This window comes from Castanea sativa, chromosome 7 (assembly GCF_040712315.1).
Source record: "Castanea sativa cultivar Marrone di Chiusa Pesio chromosome 7, ASM4071231v1".
In the NCBI taxonomy this organism is placed as follows: domain Eukaryota; kingdom Viridiplantae; phylum Streptophyta; class Magnoliopsida; order Fagales; family Fagaceae; genus Castanea; species Castanea sativa.
In genome coordinates this window covers 893,890-917,441 of record NC_134019.1, presented here as the reverse complement: position 1 = coordinate 917,441, position 23,552 = coordinate 893,890, and the positions used below count along the sequence as shown (strand labels likewise).

The window sequence follows — 23,552 nt, the reverse complement described above, 5'->3', positions numbered from 1 at the left end:
ATGCCTCATCATCTAATTAGTGACACGCATGAATGGATTAATGAGATTTCCACTGTCCCTATCTAATATTTACGGAAACTTCAACCAAGGGAATGGGTTTGGTAGAATTAGTGGGGAAAGAAGACCCTATTGAGAACCTTGTGAAATGACTTGAGAGGTATAGGATAAGTGGGAGCTAAGAGGTGAAAGACCACTACTTTTAATGTTAATTTACTTATTTCATGAATTAGAAGTGGGGCTTTTTCCTATTTTGGGACCTAAGGCTTGCCTCAGTGGGTTGATTTGGGCAGAGGACATTTTCAGGTGTGGAGTATGGCCGGGGTGGTACATTTGCTAAAAGATAATGCAAGTGTTCTAAGATGAGCTCAAACGAGAACATAAATCTCGCGTGGAACAAAAGGGTGTGGCTGCAAGTTGTAGACATCTCATTTTGTACCCGTGATTAACCTTTTGTCCCTATGTCAACCAAGGGTAATTAAAGAGTTCAAAATAGTGTGGAAATATCACAACTCAAAAGTGTTTAAATTGTTTTGAAAACGATGCTGAAATATGACATTTGCTAACTATTTTGACCATAACGTTTGATCCAAAAAAACATTTTTGAGTTAGATTTGTTTTATTAGAAATTAGACATCCTGAGCTTCAATTTCAACATAAATTTTGCATGTTTGGGTTTATATGGAGTGAGTTATGACCATTTGAAGTTGGGCCAACAATGCATTCAAAATTAGGGGTTTTGGGAAGCATGCGTACACATGCACGAAAGCTGCGTACGTAGCCACGATTCCAAACCTTTTGAATATGATTTTTGGGCCTCCAAAACATCATTCTTTGATGGGGGCCACCTCCTAGACTCTTGGGAATGTCCAAAGACCTCTAGAAAGCCTTGAAAACTCTAGTTTTAACATATAAATACTCATATTATGTCTCCAATCCAAACCCTAGTTAGAGAGAGTTTATTTTTTGCCCCCATCTTTCCTAAAAACTGTTGTGTTCTCAAATTCTCTTATTCTCTCTAAATTCATAATCTTAAACAATGTGAGTATTCTTTCCTTGAATTCTGTTTTTTTAATTTTTTTTATTTTTTATAATATGATTCACATGTTTTCTTAACATAGTTTTTATAATTGTTTTATTTGTATCTACATTTTATTCTTATGTTATATTAACATGTTAGTTATGTGATGCTAGTTTGAATATTAATGTTTTTTTTTGGTTTAATGATTTTAATTCTTTTTTGATGTGTTAACATGATTATAGGTTAATTATATTCTTAGTTTAATATTTAGGGTTGTTAACTTACTTGTTAAGATCTTTGTTTTTTTAAATATATAAAATGTAATTTTTTTGAATCTGTGCTAAAGGATGCCTATGCATCATCGAATCTGCGTGCACATGGTTTCGACCATATGTACACATAGTTGAGTACTCGTATGCACCCCTGAACCCAGATTTGACAAAAGTCTTGTTTTTATTGTTTTAATAATTTTTTCCATGGGTTCTTTGATTTTGTTTGACTATGTTTAGGTTAATTATTCATTTTTATTTGCTTTCCGTATTTTATTTGGTCAATCTTGCCATGTTTGGTTTATTTGTGATATTTTTCTTTTTGAGTTTATTTGTTTATTTAGTTTTCCATATTAATAGTATTTGTATGATCTTGGTTTTAATGTGTTTTCTTTTCAGTTATTGTGTGATATTTAATATGTTGTGTGTTATTTTTATTTAAGTGCATGATGTATGTTTAGGGTAAGAATTAAAACTCTTTTAATAACTTTTTTATTTAAACATGGCCTAGCAATACGTAATAGAGGCCAGCCCACAAGCCCGATGGTCTTGGATGCTTGACACTTTCCCAAGCCGTACCCAAACTCTGAACCCATAATCTTTTATGTAGACCTATGCATGTAAGTAAGTGGCCCAAAAGGCCAATTTGGTTCCAGGTCCTAAACTAGGTGGCAACTCATTTTCACCCTCTGTCCCATCCATTCGAGGTCGAGGCGTATTTGCCACGAGGAAATCACTTGTCTTGAGTGCTTGCACCCACATAAGCACTTGCAACACGGCTATACCATATGTTGTTTGATTTAAGCCTTGGACGAGTGGACCGTGGTGGAGGGTAATAATGGGGTTGCCACCTAGATTAGGTTTAGAAATCATAAATATGAGCGCCCCTTGTGGAGGGAGCAGTGTAGTCAAAGGCGTTCTGGGCGCTCGCCTAGGTGCTTGGGTGAGGCGAGGCGCCATAAAGCACCTCAAAGGCACTGAGGCAAGGCGCCTTTAGCGAGGGGCTCGCCTTTGGAGCCTAGGCACTCGCCCATATATTTTTGATTAGACGAGAGGCGAGACCCTTAGTAAATTTTGGCTTTTAAAGCCACTAATGGCATGTTTTGTAAGTTTAAGGGTTTGCAAGGTTGGTTTTAAACTATTATCCCTAGTGGGGATGAGCTGTCACCTACTAGTTTAAATAAATTAATATAAAAAAAGCATAAAACAAAAGATCCAAAAGAATCTTCGGGAACCACTCTTCAATAACACTATTCAGCAACTTTCAGAGCAAAGCATTGCTCTTTATTCTCCTTAGGTAATATTTTTATTCTTTTATTTTTTTTTACACTCTCTCTCTTCCTCTCTCTCTTTTTTCTTCTTCTTTTTTTTTTTTTTTTTTCATTTACCCTTCTTTCTCGGACTTTGACTGTCTCCAACAACTCTCTCCTCTCTATTTTTTCTCTGCTTCTTTTTATCCTTTACCCTTTTTTCGTGAACTCACTATCTCACAGCAACACTCCCCCATCTTTCTAATATGAATTTATGAACAATATTTTGGTTTAATATTCAAACTTAGTTGATATTTGGATGAATACTAATTTTTAATGGTGATTTATGAGTATGATGCATAATGCATGTATTAATTGTTTGTCACAAAGATAGGCTTTGTTGGAATTCAAACCCGAAACTAGTTTTATAAACCAGCTCCTATCCACTAGGAACAAATTTAGGTTTATTTATACAGTATTCTTATGTTAGGATTAGTACCCTTAAATCCTATTGTATAATGCTATGTATGACATAATGTATGACTTAATTTTATGATTAATAAAGTTGTTTTATTATTATTTAAATTAATGGTAACATGAATATTAGGACATTATCATATAGTCCATGAGATGCATAGTATGTGATTTATGTGATTTAGTCACAGAAGATATAAATCACAAGTTCTTTGTAAACTCAGAATTATAGTTTGTAGTCGGTGATGAAATTTGGCATTTCATCTGCGAAGACTATAACATATCAACTAAAATGATTTGTCTTGATCATGGAAATTGAGATTTCTACTTGGTATGTTGATATATTTTAAGAGTCTAAACATATTGAATTGGACCGTTGTGAGATTTATTATTCTCCTAACGACTGTCAAATGAATAATAAACTCACGACTTATATTTGCATGAACTCTTAATCCTGAGAGAATAATGGACTTGATCATGAGATGTAGGTTGCTTTGATATATTAGGAGTGAGATCTAAAGTAACGGTCAAAACCTCAGTATGTTGGACAACCACATTTAGTGTTGATAGAACATATATTTTCAAGATGGAATTCATAGTCTCTTAACAGAGATGCAAAATATTCCCTTGAGATAAGTTTAATTTATTTGTTATTTAGAGAGTTAGGCCTAACTACTTTAGTAAAGAGTTGTTAAAGTATATATTTATGAAATTGGCTTTCATACATATATGATGAATAACTTTAAAGGATTAAACCGGGTACTCAATGATAAGATGTAGTAATTTATAAAGTGGCAGTTTACATTCATGATTTTGTATTACTACGAATAGTTTATGAAGGGGTTGCATGTACAATAGAGTCTTGGGACATAATTTATAAATAAGGCCTAGAGTGCAACTATATTTATATAGTGGTATTAAATATAATCAATGGTAATTTTGGACTTGTCAAGAGTTGACAGAAAAGCCCAAGGCACACTGGAGCTAGTATCTTATTGGTCTCTTTTGGTCCCACTCCAAGCCACACACTTAAGCCCAATTGGAAATGCCCAAATGACCAGCCCAATTAGATAATCAGTTAGATACAAAGGGAGAAACATACAGAATTTTCTATAGAGAATTGTAAGAACACTATTGCGAAGTGGTGTAAGAAGTGTAAAACACTTTTTGACATTCTCCCTATGGAACTGATTGAGAGACCACACATCTTGGGCGTTAGTGGAATTGGAGTGAAGATTGAAAGTGTTCCCAACTGCTTCTGACCTTCGGTTTTGAAATTCACCGCTCTAAGGTACACTCTCTTGTTCTTATATTCTGAAACTTATATAGTGCAAGTTAACTTTTTTGAATGAAATAGATCCGTTATTTTTTCGCTGCGTACATGCATGTTTCCATCATCTTAAACATCAAATACATTAGATTGGAACCCTATATGTAAAAAAACTATATTTAGAATTTGACGCCTCGCTTCACTTGGGCTAGCACCTTTTTGGTGCCTTATCACCTCAGGCAATACAAGGCTTTGGCGCCTTAAGGGTGCATTTCGTCTTTGACTACCTTGGGAGGGACTGATCTTACTAGATCACGTGTCTAGAGTTTACGTATGGGGATGTGAAGATGTTAGACACCTAACCTTACTTGACATGTGGGTCGGCCTCCATTCATTGTGTTCTACATCCTAATTCCATCAAAGGTTTCTCTAATAGGTTATCTACACACACATGCGCGTGCACGCGCACACACACACACACACACTCACACTAACTTGCATCTAGCATACACCCTAACATTCATATAAACATGGTATATCACATACATCACATGGCATTTCATACATGTCCTAACATGTATCTAAACATAACATTTTACTTCATCCACAAGCATAGCCTAATTAACATTCATCTTGGCATGGTATATTCTACCATTCATCTAAGCATTTCATGCTTTATCTCATGACATAACACATTACATAACCAAGGGTACCAACCACATCATCATCATCATAAAACAGTAACATCACATCATCACAAAGACAACAACATCATATCATCATCAACAAGCATATTCACCATGTTCATCACCAAGCTCATCATATTTATAAAACATATCATGTACATCATCGAATTCATATGTATGTTCACGGGATTATGCATGACTTTCCTTCACTTACCTTATTACATTACAACACTTATGCATCGTGCATGTTCGTGTTTGTTCATCAAAGCACATAAACACTAACTATCAGTCTAATAGATTAAGCATGCAAACATGGTATACTACTAACCTCTAGCTTGGACATGTGAAAACTGACTCAAATAGAACCTAAACATGCATTTAAACTAAGCAAGACAGGGAAAAAGTCAAAGAACAAAAATTTTGGAGTTCTGGGTTGAAAATGTGTGCGTATGCATAAACATGCATATTCATGTTCGTGGAGATGCGTATGCAAGCATGCACACCCTACCTAAAAACGCAGTAACACTCAAAGAAACTACATCTTATCTAACCTATCATGCTTCTAAACTATTTAAGTTATAAACCTAAACTACAAATTAGGTTATTAAAGTAGAAAAATAGAATAGAAACTAAAGATATTTAAAAAGGGAAGAAAAATACCCCACAAAAGGACTCTTATAGCTTGATTTTAACTATTCCCTTTGGTCAATCTACAAAACAAAAACACTTAGGGAGTTAGCAAGTTTAAGTAGAGGTCTTAGACCAAAATAGATCCCAGTTGAGAAACTTTTAGTTAGGTCATTCTCTAATTCTTTCTCTGATCCCAAGGAAGAGGAGTTAGCAACGACAAGGCTCTTTCCCTTTATGACAGGAAAAGCCAACATTTGAGGTGGGGTGCCATGGAAATGGATATGAGTAGGGGAGAAAAAAAATAGAGGAAAAATAGAGATTTATTGGAGAAGAAAATGACAGAGAAAGAGAATGGGAAGAGAAGATGAGTTGAAATGAACAAATGTATGGGTTAGTGAGAGAAATAATAGGTAATGGTGAAGCGTATTATAAAATAGGCGAAACAATAAATGAACTAAGGGTTATATGTCTAGATAGAAAATAAAGGAAGAAACTTGGAAAGATAGGTCTATTCGCAACAAATTAGAAGGAAAGAGAAATAAAGAGAAGAGAGAGAACATAATAATGATGTAGAGACCACTGTTCAACAAACCCTGCGAAGGAAAGAAAAGAAGGATTCAGATGTGTGGCTGCAAAGCACCCCAAATACTCAAGGGGACTAAATGTTGATACCCGTTTTTTAAGGTTTTCCCACAATCCAAAAGCCCGTTGGAAAATAAGGCTCAAAAGGCCCTTAGGAGGAAGAGCACAAATGAGAAATGTGTCACTATATAAAAGCCCAAAGGCCCAATTAAAGAATGGAAGAGTAAAGCCCAAGTATAGATTCTAAAAGGGTCTAGTAGAGCAAATTCTATGGTAAAGCATTTTAGCGAAGTAGGAAAAATGAACAAAGCTAAAAGATTGTTCTTTGCAGTAAATAAGAAAGTAACGAACAATGGGCCTAAAACCCAATGAAAGGAAGCAAGCCCATAAAGCCCATAACATCCATATAAAAGAGAAAGAGAAGCCAAAACTTCCTCTGGTGGAACACAATGAAAGGGAACAAAGAGTAACAAGTGATAGAGGCAAAAATTGTATAAAGAAGAAAAAAAAAAAACCAAACCAGAAGAGTAGACAAATGTAGCAAAGTTGGGGTCTTTGCTGTCCTATAGCCCAGCCACTGCAAGGGAAATCATGGCCCACAGTTGATGAAATGCTGAGGGTGTGGCTTGATGGCGGGGGGAAAGATTTGATATCCTACTGAGACCACTTTTGGGAATATACTTTGCTAGGAAAGCATCTTTGCCAAAAAATGGGAAATAGGTGAGAGTCATTTGATGCATGCTAGAGAATGAGGACAAAAAGAATTAATGAGAGCCTAAACTGTTTCAAGAAGAGAGAGTAATGATGACTCCATGGCAAATAAATCTTACCCAAAATGGGAGGAGTTGCTCTATCGTGGGGGAATGGGCCGAGGCTCCTTAGTGGGAGCGTATAAGGTTGAATGTAAGAAGGGGGGTAGTGGGATGGCATCCTATTGAACATGGTCAGAAGGTAGTGGGAGAATTTTAGGCTGACATAGGTAGCAAACATCACACAATAGGGATGAATGTTTGCAGCAAATAGAGAACTAGACAAGAATGTGGGTAAGTGGGGGAAATTACATAGGTATGATTTTGTGGTATGAATAGGAATAATAGACATGAATAGAGGGACATGGTAACCTAGGCATTCATAAAAGGAGCTAGTGATAGAAGAGAGAAAATGCTAAAGTGACACTTGAGAGAAAAAGAGGAGTAGGGTATTCACGACAGGAGTGTATAGCATGCATCACCAAGAATCATTTTCCTTCCTCAGAAAACCCAAATGCATACTCTCTGTAATCTCCTAAGGATAACTACTCTAACTCACATTCCAAACCAATCAACTTTGTAGCCTTATTTAGTTATAAGGTTGTGTAAGTTGGGATTGAGCTCTTTTTAGTTAACATCCTGTTGAGAACACCTTTTCTGCTCATGATTATGTCTGTTGAAGCAGTAATTATTCTTTATTTTCATGTGTATTAGTTTGAACTTGAACTAATCAATATTCTACCCCCCCCCCCCCCCACACACACACACACACACACACACACACACACACACATATATATATCTTGCCCCTTGGAGTGTTATTTGCTTTGTGCACAGACTGGGTCTTGGCATATCTTGCAAAGAGAGCCAGACCTAGCTCTCCTTCCTTATCAATAGCAGCTAGCCCAAAAGGTCAAAAAAGGCACTGACAATCACTAACAAAGACGGGACTAGGAGCTTACTTGGGTGAAAATTTCACAATTTCCCTTTCATCTTGTTTTGGCATTTCAGCTCAGCTTGCTAACTTGTATTTTAGTTTATGTTCAATCTGGTCATCTATCTACATGTGCTAGTTCCATCTTATGGTAAGTTGTTGCTATCAATTTATGACATTAACTACATCTAGGGGTGGCAATTCATGTTCATGTGTCAGGTTTGTATCATGTCAACTCATGAATATTCAACAATATGGGCCAACACTAACCTGATTTATTAAACGGCTTAGTATTAACCAAATTGATTTAAACTATGAAAAATCAAACAAATACATTTTTCAAAAAATTATAAATTCAAAACTAACGAGTAACTGTATCACAAATAATCATTCAAAACTAAAATATATTTTTATTTCACAAATAATCAATCATATTATGTCAAAGAAAATAAACCACAACAACTAATAGGTTTATAAACCTAGGGTTTGAAGAGTATATTGGTAAAATGTCATTTAATTAAACAAGTCAGATGGGTCAAACATGTTCCATGGTTTAGACACGAACCCGATACGTTTATTAAACGAGTCAGTCAAGTCAATCAGAATAAGATACAAACCTGTTAAACCTTAACTCATAACCTGCTAATTTCGTGTAGGGTTCACAAGTCGTGCGTAATTCTGCCACCCACAACTAAAGCTATAACTATAACACTAGCTATTGCTAGTCACTAATGTTGGTTTGAAGGCTTTTGTTACTTGTGTGCTTGCAATACTGAAGAGGATATGAAATTCTATGCAACATTTCTCAGTGCTGTCTGTAAGACGTGTCTACAAATAAGTTTTGAAATTTAAAATCGACGGGACTTAGCTTGGTAAGCTGCGTTTGTTTTTATTTTTTGGTTTATAAATCTTGCATACTAATCTTTTTCTTGGATCAAAATGCTGTTGCTGGGGGAGAGGGCTCTCTTAGCTTTAATTTCACAAGACAATAGTAGGTTTTGCCTTTTTTTCATATTCTTTTGGCAGAGAAGATTATACAACTAGAAAATTTATACACCCAAACCAGAGTAGAATGATATGGTGGGCATCTTACAGCCAAAAAAGGAGGAAGTAAAAACAAAAGATTGAATAGAGTTTTAGATTGTGAAACATTATATAGAATTTGCTAGAACATGACGCATAATTTTAACATCAAAGGTATAGCAAGCACCGCAACCCACCATCTGTGAGGGACTACTTTTAAGCCCTTTGATTGATTACAGAAAAGTTGATTATCATGAAAAGAGCATACCGTTTGATTCCTGTATTCAACCAAAAGAAAAAAAAATTAAAAAATTTGTAAGAAAACGCATTGCATATTCAAATAAGATAAACATTCTTATACATATTTTTACTCTCAACTAATAACTACAAATGTTAAGTGCTTGGAACTTTTTTTTTTTTAAATGGAGCTTAAAATTTTTTCAATTGCACTAAATATGGTCTTACCTTGATGCACAGAAGGCTACAACGTAGTTTGCTCCAGAGCAAGTTATGAGACTCGTAGGATCATCATATGCGTAGCTGTATGCAGCTGGGCATACTTGCTTGAAAGTCTTGGAATAGTTTGAAGGTGAACATGAGTCAGGATTTCCATGCATTCCTCTACAACAATACTCATCAGACTTGTACACATCACATGCACTTCGGCAAGCTATGACCTTCCCATTGGCCTTAAGGGTAAGATCTGGTGGGCAATTTTGCCTCAAATCTCCATCACAGCCAGCAGTGCTACAATTGCCCGTACCATTAAAAGCTTTAACGATCACAGGCAAGTTAAAACCATCTACAAGGCTAATATCATAATAATCGATTTCTCCAAGGTTAAACTCGGCGATGGAGGTGGGAGGGCTACTCGGGCCAGTGCAATTGAGGGTGCTGCCACAGCTACCGGTTTGGCATGTGCCATTGCCATTTTTGTTGAATTTGCAACTGGTTCGAGCCCAAATGCGTCCACCCCACCCAGATGAAGCGGTATAAACAGTAGATTGGCCCGGTTTTAGTTTAAATTCACCACCGCTGATGTTCTCGCTACGTGTTATTCCTGGCCATATTGTCTCCTTGCAGGAATTTACTATGGTGAAAGTTCTTGTACTGCTTGATATTCCAGTCACTGTCGCACAAAGTGTGCAAAAATTTGTAAGAATATTAATGGAAGTTAATGTCCTTAGAATTTTGTAGTCCAACTTTGACACGAAAATTTAAGTGTCTAAGTCAAATGTTAGATGCATGCAATGGTGTAATGTCTAGTGGTTTTTGCTAATCATTAAAATACAAATAAATCTTAGAACATTAGGCAAAAGGGTGGAGAAGGAATGTACCTGATGCAATGACAGTGAAGATGAACACAATTGTCAGAAGTACACTGCAACGAGAAGCCATCATTCTCTCTGCTTTTGCTGAGGATATTTACATGTGAGGAGATATGTTTTATAAGAGAGAGTAAAGAGGTGTCTAGTAGAATAAAATAAAATAAAAGAGAAGGAAGAATACGTGTAGGCGAGAGTGAATCTACATCCTATGACAGCCCCAAAAGGTTCCTTCCTTACACAAGCATAAAGTCAAATGATACCTTGCCTCAGCTAATGTCATCTAAATTTTTTGCCCCCTTTCTCTATTAACACATTGAAAATTCTGGGTTTTACATTCTACTGTTAACGTAAAATTTACGTTGTGTCCTATACTTGACATCTATGCTTTGCATTTTGTGGCTTGATGCCTTGTTCTTCTACTTTGTCTTTATGACTATAAGAGATGAAACGAGATATTCAATATTACTGGTAAATATATAGTGGTTGTAGCAGTTCTGAGTGGCACAATTGTAGTAGTTCTTTAAGGGTCCGTTTAGTTGGAAGGGTGAAAAAGTGAGAGGATAGAAAATAGTGAAAGAATGGAAAAATTAGAGGATAGAAAATACTTTATTTTCTCTCCTTTTTGTTTGGTTGGGGAGGAAAAGTGGAGGGATGGAAAAAATGAGTTTGAATAAATTTACTCATATACCCTTATTAAAGAATGATACACAATTAAAACAAAAAAGTGACAAATAACCACAGAAAAAAAAAAGAAAAAAAAAGAAGCAATCACCTAAATTTATTATAAAAATAAAAATCATGTCCCAAAAAAAGTTACATCTAGTAAAAAAAAAAGAAATAATATGTTCACAATATTTTCATAACATTTTTATAATAAATCTTAAGTAGCAGGTTGTTACTGGTTGTTATTGTTAGAGCAAAAAAGTAATCTTAGTGATATGTTCAAATTTGAACCAATAACAACTAACCACTTATGATTTGTTGTAAAAATGTTGTGGACGTAACACATCTTTAAAAAAAAAACTATCACGCCCAAGCCCTAAAAAATCAAAAGATAAAAAATAAAAAAATAAAAAGAAGAGGAAAAAAAAAAACTTGAAGAAGTTCGTGTGCACATGTATATGATCATTTTTGTCATTTAAGAAAAAGTTCATCTCCATTCACTTTTTTCTCCATCTTGGAGAGAATATTTTGGTGGACCCAAGGAGAAAACACCTGACTCTCACCATTTATTTTTCTTCCTCCCTACCCATTCAAACGCACTCCAAAAAAGTTTTTCATCCACTCTATTTTACCTCCAAACAAACACACTCTTAAAGAGATGAAACGGAATATTCAATATTATTGGTAAATATATAGTGGTTGTAGCAGTTCTGAGTGGCACAATTGTAACAGTTTTGAGTGGCACAATTCCAAGCGGAGATTCCATAAATCATGAATTTAGAGAATCAAATCAAGAGGTGTATTCAACACTTAAGTAACAATTCTGAGTAGCACAATTGTAAATATTGTGAAAATCGTGGGACCCACACATTGTCAGTTGATGTTATGGACATCACAAAACACTACTCTCTCTATCTCTCTCTCACACTACAACTCTCATCTCTCTTTCACGTTGTCTCTCTTTCCCTTTCTTCACCTCCATTACTACTCATCTTATCTCTCTCTTTCTTGCACTACCAGCACTCCTAAGCGCTCTTTGCTTCAGAATTCTCTCTTTCTCTACGTCAAATCTCTCTTCTCCACCTCGAATCACTCTTTCTTCACCTCAGTCGTCTCTCTCTACCTTAGATCTTCTCTCTCTCTCTCTCGTTGTTTTTCATTTCATATCATTTCTTTTTTATTTTATTTTAGTTTTCCTTTTTAGTTTTAATCTTGGCTGATGGTTGGGTGTGGGTTGTTTTATAAGGTTCATTGAATATTTTCGATTTTGGGTTTGATTTCAATATGGGTTTCATTGTAGATACATCTTTTGCAAACCTCTTAAAAATTGGGCTTTAAAACTGATTTTAGGCATAGGCTATTAGGCTTGGTTTCTTTATTCACATTTTGGGTTCTAGTAAGTTATTCGGCTTTACACACGGTGCTAATCATTTTGCTAACGATTTAAATTCCTGTCATTGGGACTGAGTAGCTCGGGAATAGGACAGAACGAAATGAGATATCTACAAGAATCATTGGAAACACAACCTATTCAACCAAGGAGAGTTGGAGATTGCAATTGTTACTTAATTGTGTATCTGACAAACTAGATTGAAGAAAGGACTTGGTTAAGTCGATCCCTAGCAGAAGGTTTGGAGGGCTTAAGTATGTAGATAGCACTTGGATCCATTAGCACCGAAATGATCCATTAACAACTATTCATGTTAATGGATTGTTCCGGTTAGGGGTGTGCATAAAACCCACCGATCCGCCAAACCCTACCTGACCCAACCCAACCCGCTGAGTTGGGTCAATTTTTAGGGTTTGGTGGGTTGGGTTGGGTTACAAAATTTTTTTTTTAGCGAGTCGGGTTGGGTTTAGGTCATAAAATTACAAACCTGCCAAACCCGACCTGACCCACCCATATTTTAATATATATTTAAAATATATTATATATTTAAATTTTTTTTTAAAAACCAGTTGTAGGGCACTTCCTCGGTTCCTCCTACTATCATATTATATATATAATATATATATTTATATTTAATAATTTAAAAAAAAAACTAGCTGTAGAGCACTTCCTTGGTTTCCTCCTATCATGTATAAAATCCTATTCCTATTAGTTCACAATCAGTAAACCTAATGTGCCCCTCCCTCTTCCCCTCCATTCTCAGTTTCTCACACTTCACTCACATTTGAACTCTAACACTCTCTCCCTCTGCTGAGCCACTGCCGTCCATCAGCTATCATCACGTCTCGGCAGTGGTGTTATCTTTCCAATGGTAGCTCTCTCTTCTAGTGTCAGGTAAAGTTTCTCAATGTTTTCTCTCTCTCACTCACTCTATCTGTTTATCTCTCTTGTTGTGGTGGATCAATGTTTAGCTTTTGCTTTGTTGATTTCTTAGTTTTCTTTTGGCTGATTTTTAAATGTTTTTGCTTTGTCTCAACCTACAGGTGTATTTTTTACTCTACAATATTGTTCAACTCATGGGTTCAACCCGACCCAACCTGACCCATGTGGGTTGGGTTGGGTTGGACTTATGTAATGGGTTGGGTTAGGTTGAATTTTTTTTGACCCACCATGGTGGGTTGGGTAAAAAAATCCCCTCAACCCGACCCAATCGGACCCATGCACACCTCTAGACTTTCGGTGTTGGTGCCATGAAGAAGTTTTTCTATCTGGTTTTCGCATTTTCCTATTTGATAGTACATATGATGTTATCTTGTGGTAGTATGTCTTCAATTCCCTGTGGGTTGCCAATTCTATATACTTTAATGATTTTATCCAGGGGCAGAGCCATACAATTTTTTTAGGGGGGCTAAGCTATATTTATATTAAATCGAAAGAATTACACACACACACATAATATTTATTTATTGCTTATACATGAAGAATGTTAGTATTTTTAATTTCAAATATGATATTTTTTTACATCAAAAAATAATTACATTAACTAATAAGTCTTTGTATCTTTGCAAAAAAAAAAAAAAATTATGTATAAAAATATACAAGTTAATTTAATAAAAAAATCATAATTAAATTACATATGGTATACATTAAGTAAACTTTAATTTAATGAGCTATGTGTGCCATAAGAGTAATTAGAGGAAACAAAAAATGCATTAGTCAACTATATAATTGCATTACATGGTTTTAGTAAAAATCTTGGGGTGCATTATTTAAATTTCTATCCAAAACTATTTTCTTTTACCAAAAATACAAGAGGGAGGAGGGTTTTTGAAAAGTCAAGGGGGTCATGACTCTCCTAACCCCCACTCCGTCTGCCATTGTTTTTATCCTTACATCTGTTAGTATCCATACAAGAGGGATGCAGAATTTTCTTTATATTAATTCAATAGTATTGGGTCAAAAGCTCATATTAGAAAAACTATATATTTTCTCTTCTAGATTATAGTATATTACAATGAGAAAGATTGAAACAAATGCTGCAATGCACCAGAAGTATTTGGACCCAAAGGTCTTTATGCTTTGGCATGATTGTCTTGGACATTCAAAATCAATAATGATGCGTTGAATTATTGAAAATTCTCATGAACGTCCCTTAAAGAACTAGAAGATTCTTTTACTAAGTGACTATCCATGTTGTGTCTATTCTCAAGGAATGATATATTTGCTAGTATTCATGCTCAAATAATTTTGTTGCTGACACAATTCCTTGATTATCTAAGTAAGAAACTTCATTTTGATAATACAAGTGAATTTCCATCTCAAGCATTTGATGAATATTGCATGTTAATTTGATTTGAAGCCATATTACATGTCACATAATTAGTTTGTATCATATCAACTGCTTACATAAATATTCACCATTGCAACTAGTTTGTAGTCAACAACCAAATATTTATTTTTTTCGCATTTTTTGGTTATGTTGTATATGTTCTTATTACACTCCCACCATATACTGAAATGGGTAATAAACACAGACTTAGAATTTATTTTAATTTTGACTTTATATTTATCATTAAATTTCTTAAACCTTGAATTACTGACATTTTTAAAGTGTGTTTTGAAAATTGTTACTTTGATGAAATTGTCTTCTCACCATTAGGGGGAGAAAAGTCGTTGCCTGAAGCATGACATGATATTACTTGGAATGTTTTGATATATTTGATCCTTATGAAATGGAAGTTCAAAGGGTTATTCATTTGCAAGACATTGCAAATCAATTATTAGATTTATTCACCGATAGAAAGAAATAGTGAAATCTCACATTGTAACTGCTAGTACTCCAACACGGATTGATGTTCCTGTAGGACAATCGATTAATATAGCAGCAAGTGAGTCTAAGGAATGCATGAAGAGTGAAGAACTTTTGGTGCCAAATATAAAATTCCTCGGAATATAAAATTAAAAAAAAAAAAAAAAAAAGCAAGTCGCAGCTCTTGGAGAGGCTATTCCCATGAAACATGACACAAATTTTTTTGATCTATCCAAAATTTGTGTGCAAAAATCTCCTAAAAATAAAACTCATGAAGAGTGATCTCCCAAAGAGTTATCCCTTGAAGAGGAATCTATTGAAGAGTTATCCCCTAAAGAGGATCACGTACCTAAAAATAATGAGATTTCAATACATTATATACATACAGGAAAAAATTGGGATAGACATAATACTATTGTTGACAACATATATATATAAAGTTGCACTTGACATTACTAGAAGTAATGATAATGAAATTGAGCCTCAAACCGTCGAAGAATGTCAACATAGAAATAAGGCGTAAATGCACTTTTAGTCCCTACATTTTGGCATTTTTCCATTTTAGTCCCTACATTTTAATTTTACCACTTTTAATCCCTAATTCAATTAACGCATTTTATTTTGGTCATTTCCGTTAGTCAATCGATGGAAACAGCTGAGGTGGCTGCCGGAGGAATTAAAATATTATAAAAAATGTCACATCACCCATGACACATCAGCATATAAATTTAAAAAATTAATTTATTAATTTTAACTAAATAATAAAAATAAAAATAAAAATAAAAACTAAAATTCACATGAATTAAGATTGTTCTTCAGATTGTTCTTCATTTTACAACTTGTTCTTCATATTCTTCCCAAATCAAACCCAGCAACCGAGAACTCAAACCCATCTCAAGAACACAAACCTAGTAACCCAAGAACTCAAACCCAGATCACTAAGACAAATGAAAACAAGAAGAAAAAACACAAATTCAACACCTCAAAGATCATCAAACCCATCACCATCAGATCTACCACAAATCAAGATCACCAAATTCTTCATGTTCTTCCCCAAATTCTAACACAATCAACACCGAATTCTCAGCAAATCAAACTCATAAACCCAGTTAACAAACCAACCCAGATTAAACCCAGATCAAGAAACCAAGCACAATAAACCCAGATCAACACAATCAAACACAATCAAACCCAAACCAATACAATCAAACCCAGATCCCACCACTAATGACCAACACAATCAAGCCACCACCACCCCGCCAATCAAAAACATTTTTTCATAACATGAACTACAGCTCAAAAACCCACAAAAATTCCAAAACATGACCACCACTGCCACTGAAAAAGTCATCAAACCCACTGATCAGTCATCAAACCCACACTAAGATGGTGGCCGAGATCGGCGAGCTCCATTGTGGCCATGACCAGTTACGCAAAAAAAAAAAAAAAATTTATCCCAGTAGATCTGAGATTTGAGATCTGGGAGACCATATTTCTACTTCACACAACACAACAGAGAGAGAGGACTAAGGAGAGATATCAGATTAAAGAGGGAGATCCTTAACCATATCTCAGGCAGATTTGACTTATTTACAGTGGATCGGACCGAGAGGTGGAGACGCCAACAAACTGGTTTGTGGTGCAGTCGGAAGCGGTGATCGGTATCAGTGGGGTAGCCTTGCTTGTGGGTAAAAAGCCGGCACCAGTGATCGAGTGGAGGTTGTTAAAGTCAACAATGGCCTACACAATCAAGCCACCACCACCCCACCGATCAGTCAACAAACCCACGCCAAGACGATGGCCGAGATAGGCAAGCTCCATTGTGGCCGAGATAGACGAAGGCCGAGACCAGCGAGCTCTATTATGGTCGAGACGGTGGCCAAGACGGAGACTAAGATCAAGTTCCATTCTCTCTAAACCACCGCCGGCCCCTTCCTTTATATCTGCTCCAAACCGCCGGCCCCCTTCCTCTAGATCTGCTCCAAACCTCACCTCATCTCATTCGCTCCCTCTCTCTCTCTCTAAACTCTTTTTTTTTTTTTGGTAGAGCTCTCTCTAAAATCAGATCATGATTTTAGAGAGAGCTCACTTAAAGAAAAGTAAATACACTTAAAGTCCAAATGATCTAATGAAAAAATTTTGTTTGGGTTGGTTGAGATGAGAGAATAGAGTTTGAGTTTGAGATGATTTTTTACATTCTATTTTAATTATGTGAATTTTAGTTTTTAATTCTGTTTTTTTATTATTTATTTAAAATTAATAAATTAATTTTTTAAATTTATATGCTGATGTGTCATGGGTGATGTGGCATTTTTTATAATATTTTAATTCTTCCGGCAGTCACCTTAGCTATTTCTGACGGTTGACTGACGAAAATGACCAAAATGAAACGCGTTAATTAAATTAGAGACTAAAAGTGGTAAAATTAAAATGTAGGGACTAAAATGAAAAAACGCCAAAATGTAGGGACTAAAAATGCATTTACACTTACAAATAATTGGCCAAATTAAAAAGCAGCAATTTAGTCAACATTAAATATACTAATAAAAGTGAATTATTTGGTCTTGTAGTCCAAACACCTGAAGGTGTAATTCATGTTAAATACAAAAATGGGTTCTTGTATGAAAATTAAATGAAATTATGAAGTACAAAGAGCGACTTATAGTATAAGGTTTCTCATTGGGACTTGGTATTGATTATGAAGAAAATTCCACACACGTATTATGTAATGAATATGTGTGTGCAATTATAATTGATGTAACTAGTAAGTTACCCGTGTGATATACGGATAATGTTGTAATATTTTATGTAAAATGGTTTTGGAGAATATTGTATCTGTATTATGACATAATTGTTATAGAACTTTATTAGTAATGAGTTCATCATAGAAAGTAACAATTATGAATTGCACACACATATTCATTATAATTATTCAATTGAAATAATGAGAAAAATTTTTTTTTTTTTTGGAGGAATATTATAGAATAAAAGTTGATATAGAATGTGTCTTTCCCTTTCTCCTTAATTCTAAAACAAAATACACATTACAAACACCCACAATCAATCACATCATTTAAAAAAACCCACAAATCCACAACGCCCGACCTTAACATCTGTGGTGGGCCTTTTTGTGTTTTTTCCTTTTTGGGCTGGATTGCTTCCTATCGTACCTTGGCCCCATGATTCTGGGGTAGGAGAGTCAGGACCGACTTAATTGAAACTCACCTCAAGCTGGCTTGTACGCAAGCTATGATCCTTTCACCAAGATCTTGATCACTTGCTTATGGCAGAGGGCACTATTACATAAGACGTCATGGCAGGAGACATATAATACAACAAGGGTACGCCTGTTGACAGTAAAAAAAAAAAAACACTTAAACCATTTTCATAACAATAAAACACAATGGGAGTATGGTTACTGCTTGATTAATTATAACAAAGGAAAGTAAAGGGGAATTAGTCTCATGTATCCAGTTCCTTGGCGAATTAAGTCCAAGAAGGGAACCAGCCTTCAATATGAGCAATCTCGCATGGAAATCCTGCCATGTAAATTGCTTACTTTGAAGAAGTGGACCTAATGGCTTGATCCTGAATCTTCTAACTTGCTAGAGAGTAGGCTATTGAGGGGGAAAGAAGGAAATAACCTATTGGTGCATGTCTTATTACGGTTTTTCTTGTAATCTCATTTCCTCTTTTTTTCTTAATCTTTCTAGTTACTGTGTTGCTTTTCTCCTTGCTATTTTCTCTTCTTTCTTTCTTTTCTCTCTGGCCCTTTTCACTCTTTTTTGTTTTTCCTTCCCTTTGCCGTGCACAGTTAAGGCCCTTTTATACTGCCTAGCGAGATGTGTTTTACTATTTCACCCCTTAACTACTTTTGGCTTGGTGTGGATGTCCTTCACAGACCACCCACTGGTTTACCGGCTGCTCAGCCAGCACCACTACCCTGCGCTGGCTGCACCTTAATTCCAAACAAAAGAGTTTTGATCAAGATAGCTAAAAGTCACATGAGGAGCACATGCCAAAAGCTAAGGAGTCATGGCAGACTGTCGTTTTCGTGAGTGTCTCGCAAGTAAGACCTTTTCGTGAGTGTCTTGCGGGTAAGGCATTTTCGCGAGATACCTGCGAAACTCTCTACCTGAAGGATTTTTAAGTGTGACGTTCTTACCATTCACCCATACTATATATACCCTCAATACCCACAAAGATTGTGAGGAGGTCATTCAGAGAGAAAAACTCTAGATAGGTTTTTTACAACACACACCCATCTTTTAGAGAGAGAGCTATTCATCCTTAGTGAGAAATCATTCTAGCCTCTTCTCATTCCCTCTCCCATTATCATACCTTGAGAGGATCTATATCCAAACACAACCCACACCTTATCAGAGTGTAGAGAGTGTTTTGAAGTCTGAGAAACTTTGAGGATTTGCCAAAAGAAGCCAGTGAGGCTTGGTGGATGCAATTGAGCGTATTGCGAGATTCGAAAAGTTAGACAAGACACGGTTTCGAGAAGCCTTGTTGGAGTAGGAGATTGGAGGGCTTAAATGCATTGGGTAGATTAGGCTTGGAGGGTCTCTTGATATTCGTGTATCCCAACTTATTGTCTAGTGGATCGATTTACCGCTTGGAGGGCGGTAGAGAGGTTTTTCCCCAAATTTTTCGGTTACCTCTTCGATAACACATCGCCGTGTTATCTTGTGTTTGCATTCTCTCTTCCCTTACTCTTGTACTTTACTTTTATTGTTTGTTGTTCATGTTTATGCACTTGAGTAGTTATCGGTTTATTGTGCTTCATTTACTCTTGTTCTGCACTTTGATTAAGTAAGAGTAAAATCAACCGAGCCGTAATCTTTTAATTTGGGGTCTGAACAGTCTTGTGTTTTTAACACAAATTCGAGCTTTCTATTATGAAGTATTTGTAAACTAAAAAATTTTAGATCTTCAAGTCCTCTTTTCTTGGCTGCCAGAATCAAGTCAATTCGACATGGTTAAAATATTTCCATGTCAGGATTTTTTCCAACTTTAGCTTAAACGAATTTCTCTCTTCCCTTTTATATTTCCTCACATCATTGACTTGTTAAATTCGTTAAAAGCCACTTCTCAATTGATCTTAACCTTTGGATTCTCTTGCCTTCATGTCTACATGATAAGCTCATTAGTTTTAGTCTCCCACAAGAGAAAAATGCACATAATGAGTATATTTTAGAGAAAATTTGTAAACTCTCATATGTACATATAAGTACAAGAGTAAACACAAAATAGATGTGATAATGCTTATCAAAACTTAGATAATATTTTACTTTTAAGCTGTTATTAGGACTTTGAGGTACTAAAAAGTAAAAACTAAGATCACTTAAATAAATGATTGCATAATAGAAAAAAAAAAACCATATTTTAGTCAATTAAGTTCAAAATTCATCCAAATCAATCTATTCAAAGTTATGTAAATGTACATAATTGCTACAATAAAAAATGTAAATATACACTGGCGCTATACATTTGCATTTAGTTTTTTTTTTTTTACGTATTTCGAGGATGAAGAAAGACAATTCATGATGGTTATTATGTGTGAAGAAAGAGAAACAGTTAAAAATTGATACTTTTAATGTAATATAATATATAGTAGATAATCTGATGTGAAATATTTTTCAAAGTGAGAATGTAAAAAAAAGTAGGTTATTATGCTAAAATAAATAGAAATTTGTGAACGAGCTGGTGCTAATACTTTAATTATTAAGTCCTATTTCTCGGAAAAAATGAAATAAAAATAAAGGGTAAAATCAATTAAACACCCTTGAGGAGTGTGGGGCCTTTTATGCTCAGGGACGGTCTGTGCACAAAAAAAAGCACCCTAAAGAAACAACACGTAATATATGTGTGAGTAATATATATATTGTAAGTACACAATTGTACCCGGACCCAAAAACAAGTGATGGGTTCAGACCTAATAAGCCTTATAGAATGAAATTTGTAGAGTATGAGTTTGAAACCTAGGATTGGAATGTTGGAAGTTAGTTAACAGGCTAAAGTGTCACAATCTATGCAAATTATAAGTAAATATGACAAAGAAACCTCTTCAGACGTAAGCCGAGGACGAGTTGTATAGTACTTCTCTTTCTATGCCAAAGATTACAATTTTTAGTTCTTTTTTTAGCTTAGAAGCAGGTCCCCCCTTCTTTCCTCTCTCGTCTTCTTATATACTTCTTCTTCATCCATTTTTTCATCCACGTCTCATACAAACCTTCCCCTTAGATACTTGTCCTATTCACCACTTTCTTGAAGTCTTCAAATAATAGTAGGTAGACTGAATTCTACTGTTCAGAGGTCATTTCTCCATTAATGCGGCCAGGGAGGTAAATGCAAGGCTTTTAATGTGGTAGTAGTAGCTTTTTCCTTAGATATTTCTCACACGTTATTGCTTCTAAAGGGTGCTTGGATCACACTTTTACCCACCAGTTCTTCCAAAATTCTGCCTCCAATTCGTCTAGCAAGTCCCAGGGCTATTGCTGGGCCTGTCCGAGGATATACTCCTCCTCGAACAACTCCTCGGATCATTATAGTACGGACTGACCTGTGGGCCTATGGACCCTGACCAAACAGACTTGTATTAACCAATCAGGCCCAAAGCCCAAATGTTTGTTCGAACATTTTTACCCCCCACACACACATATATATATGTGTGTGTGTGTGTGTGTGTGTGTGTGTGTGTGTGTGTGTGTTTTGGCAGAAAAGTCAATCCAAATAGTTAGCGGTTAGCCATAGTAAAGCAATAGATTCATAAAATGGCCCAAGTGGGCATATGGGCCTTTGGACTGTAGCATGGAGGGCCGACCTGCTCCAGAATTGAACTTTACAAATTGGCCCATACGCCGAGGGTCCGAGGGTGCAGCCGAGGACGAGCTTCTCCTCGGACAAGCCCAAAAGAATTCAAAGCTTCATTATGAAGGTCAAAGCACAACTCTGGAAAGACTAATGGTTAAAGGGGGAAACCCTGAACCTTCTCGATGCACCACTGTTAAAGAAAATATCAAGAGCAAAGGCTGCTACCTCCGCATTAAAGACTCTGCATCTACCTTCCTGGCCGCATTAATGAGGAAGTGACCCCTGAACAGTAGGGCTGAAACTTCTAGTCACTAGCCAAAAGGCATCAAGGAAGGAAGTATTTAAAGGGGGTGAAGGCCAAAGAGAGGGGGGCCCCAGAAAAAAAAAGAAAAAAAAAGAAGAATTGTAACCTTTAAGAAAGAAAGAGAAATAATACTGAAGTAGTCCTCGGCTCACGTCCGAGGAGGTCTATTTGCAATTATCGTTTATTATTTTACAAGTGTTTGTAACTTTATCGTTATCAAGTTCCCGCATTCTAATCTAGATTTCAAGCCCACACTCTACAAATTTCATTGTTTAAGGCTCATTGGGCCTGAGCCCGTGATTGTCTTTGGGTCCAGGTGCAATTGTGCACTTACAATTAGCGCTGTCTGTGGGAAATCTAGTCTAGAAAAGGTTTGGATACCATGGCAGGCCTAGGTTCTCACCATGCAGAATCACAGGGATCACAACCGGAGGATCATTTCGAGCGCCTTGAGCATCAAAGGGATCGTGAGGGAAGTGTCCATTCAGAATACCCCATGATTAGCCATACTCGGGGCGGGGGTAGCACCACCCACGAGGATGGTGCTAGGGCTATGCAGAGGGAGATTGGTCGTCTGAAAAGAAAGCTATGCCGCGCCAGACGTAAGCCTTCGCCGTCCTCATTTGATCCTTCTTCGGAGGAAGCCCGGGGAGGTGGTTACAGCTCAAGGTCATACTCACCCCCCAGCGCAATGTCCTCTTGTGAGGAGGACGACCAGCCAGCTCGCAGACGTAAGAAGCTTCCTTCTAGGGGCTTAGGGAACGATGCTATGAGTCGGGCGTTGCACCAACTCTCCAAATCTCCATTTTCGCCGAGGATTGAGAAAGGGAAGCTTCCCAGGAGATTCACCCAGCCTACCTTCACCATCTACAATGGCCGGACTGACCCGGTGGAGTACGTGAGTCACTTTAACCAGAGGATGGCGGTGCACTCTCATAACGAGCCTCTGATGTGTAAAGTTTTCCCCTCTAGCTTGGGACCTGTAGCTATGAGGTGGTTCAACGGCCTTAAATCGGGGTCTATAGGTTCGTTTGAGGAGCTCACTAGAGCATTCGCTTCGCGGTTCATTACGTGTAGCAGAGTACCTCGGCCATTGGACTCGCTGTTATCCATGACCATGAGAGAAGGGGAGACGTTGAAAGCATACTCCGACCGTTACTGGGAGATGTTTAATGAAATAGATGGTGATTTTGATGAAGTGGCGCTCAATACCTTTAAAGTATGTCTTCCTACTGATCACGACTTGAGAAAGTCTTTGACCAAAAAACCCGTCTGCAGCATACGTTGCCTCATGGACCGTATTGACGAGTACAAGAGAGTGGAGGAAGACCAGCAGCAAGGAAAGGGTAAGGAG

At 36.4% G+C, this 23,552-nt stretch overlaps 1 protein-coding gene across 1 annotated transcript; it reads right to left on the bottom strand.

Annotated features, from left to right (window-relative positions):
* Nucleotides 1-8,841: 8,841 nt before the first annotated feature.
* LOC142644770 (pathogenesis-related thaumatin-like protein 3.5) lies at nucleotides 8,842-10,321 on the bottom strand. The gene is made up of 3 exons (XM_075819342.1): nucleotides 10,223-10,321; nucleotides 9,351-10,014; nucleotides 8,842-9,163 (listed from the first exon to the last, which is right to left on the bottom strand). The coding sequence occupies exons 1-3, from the start codon at nucleotides 10,284-10,286 to the stop codon at nucleotides 9,028-9,030; spliced, it is 864 nt and encodes a 287-aa protein (XP_075675457.1). The 5' UTR covers nucleotides 10,287-10,321; the 3' UTR covers nucleotides 8,842-9,027.
* Between the last annotated feature and the right edge of the window lie 13,231 nt (nucleotides 10,322-23,552).

Bases quoted from the DNA above. Each gene is read 5' to 3' on its own strand.
- LOC142644770 (XM_075819342.1), bottom strand. From the start codon at position 10,286: ATGATGGCTTCTCGTTGCAGTGTACTTCTGACAATTGTGTTCATCTTC. The intron at 10,015-10,222 runs GTACATTCCTTC...TTTGTGCGACAG, and splicing joins CTTCACTGTCATTGCATCAG to TGACTGGAATATCAAGCAGT. The intron at 9,164-9,350 runs GTAAGACCATAT...GGTTGAATACAG, and splicing joins GTAGCCTTCTGTGCATCAAG to GAATCAAACGGTATGCTCTT.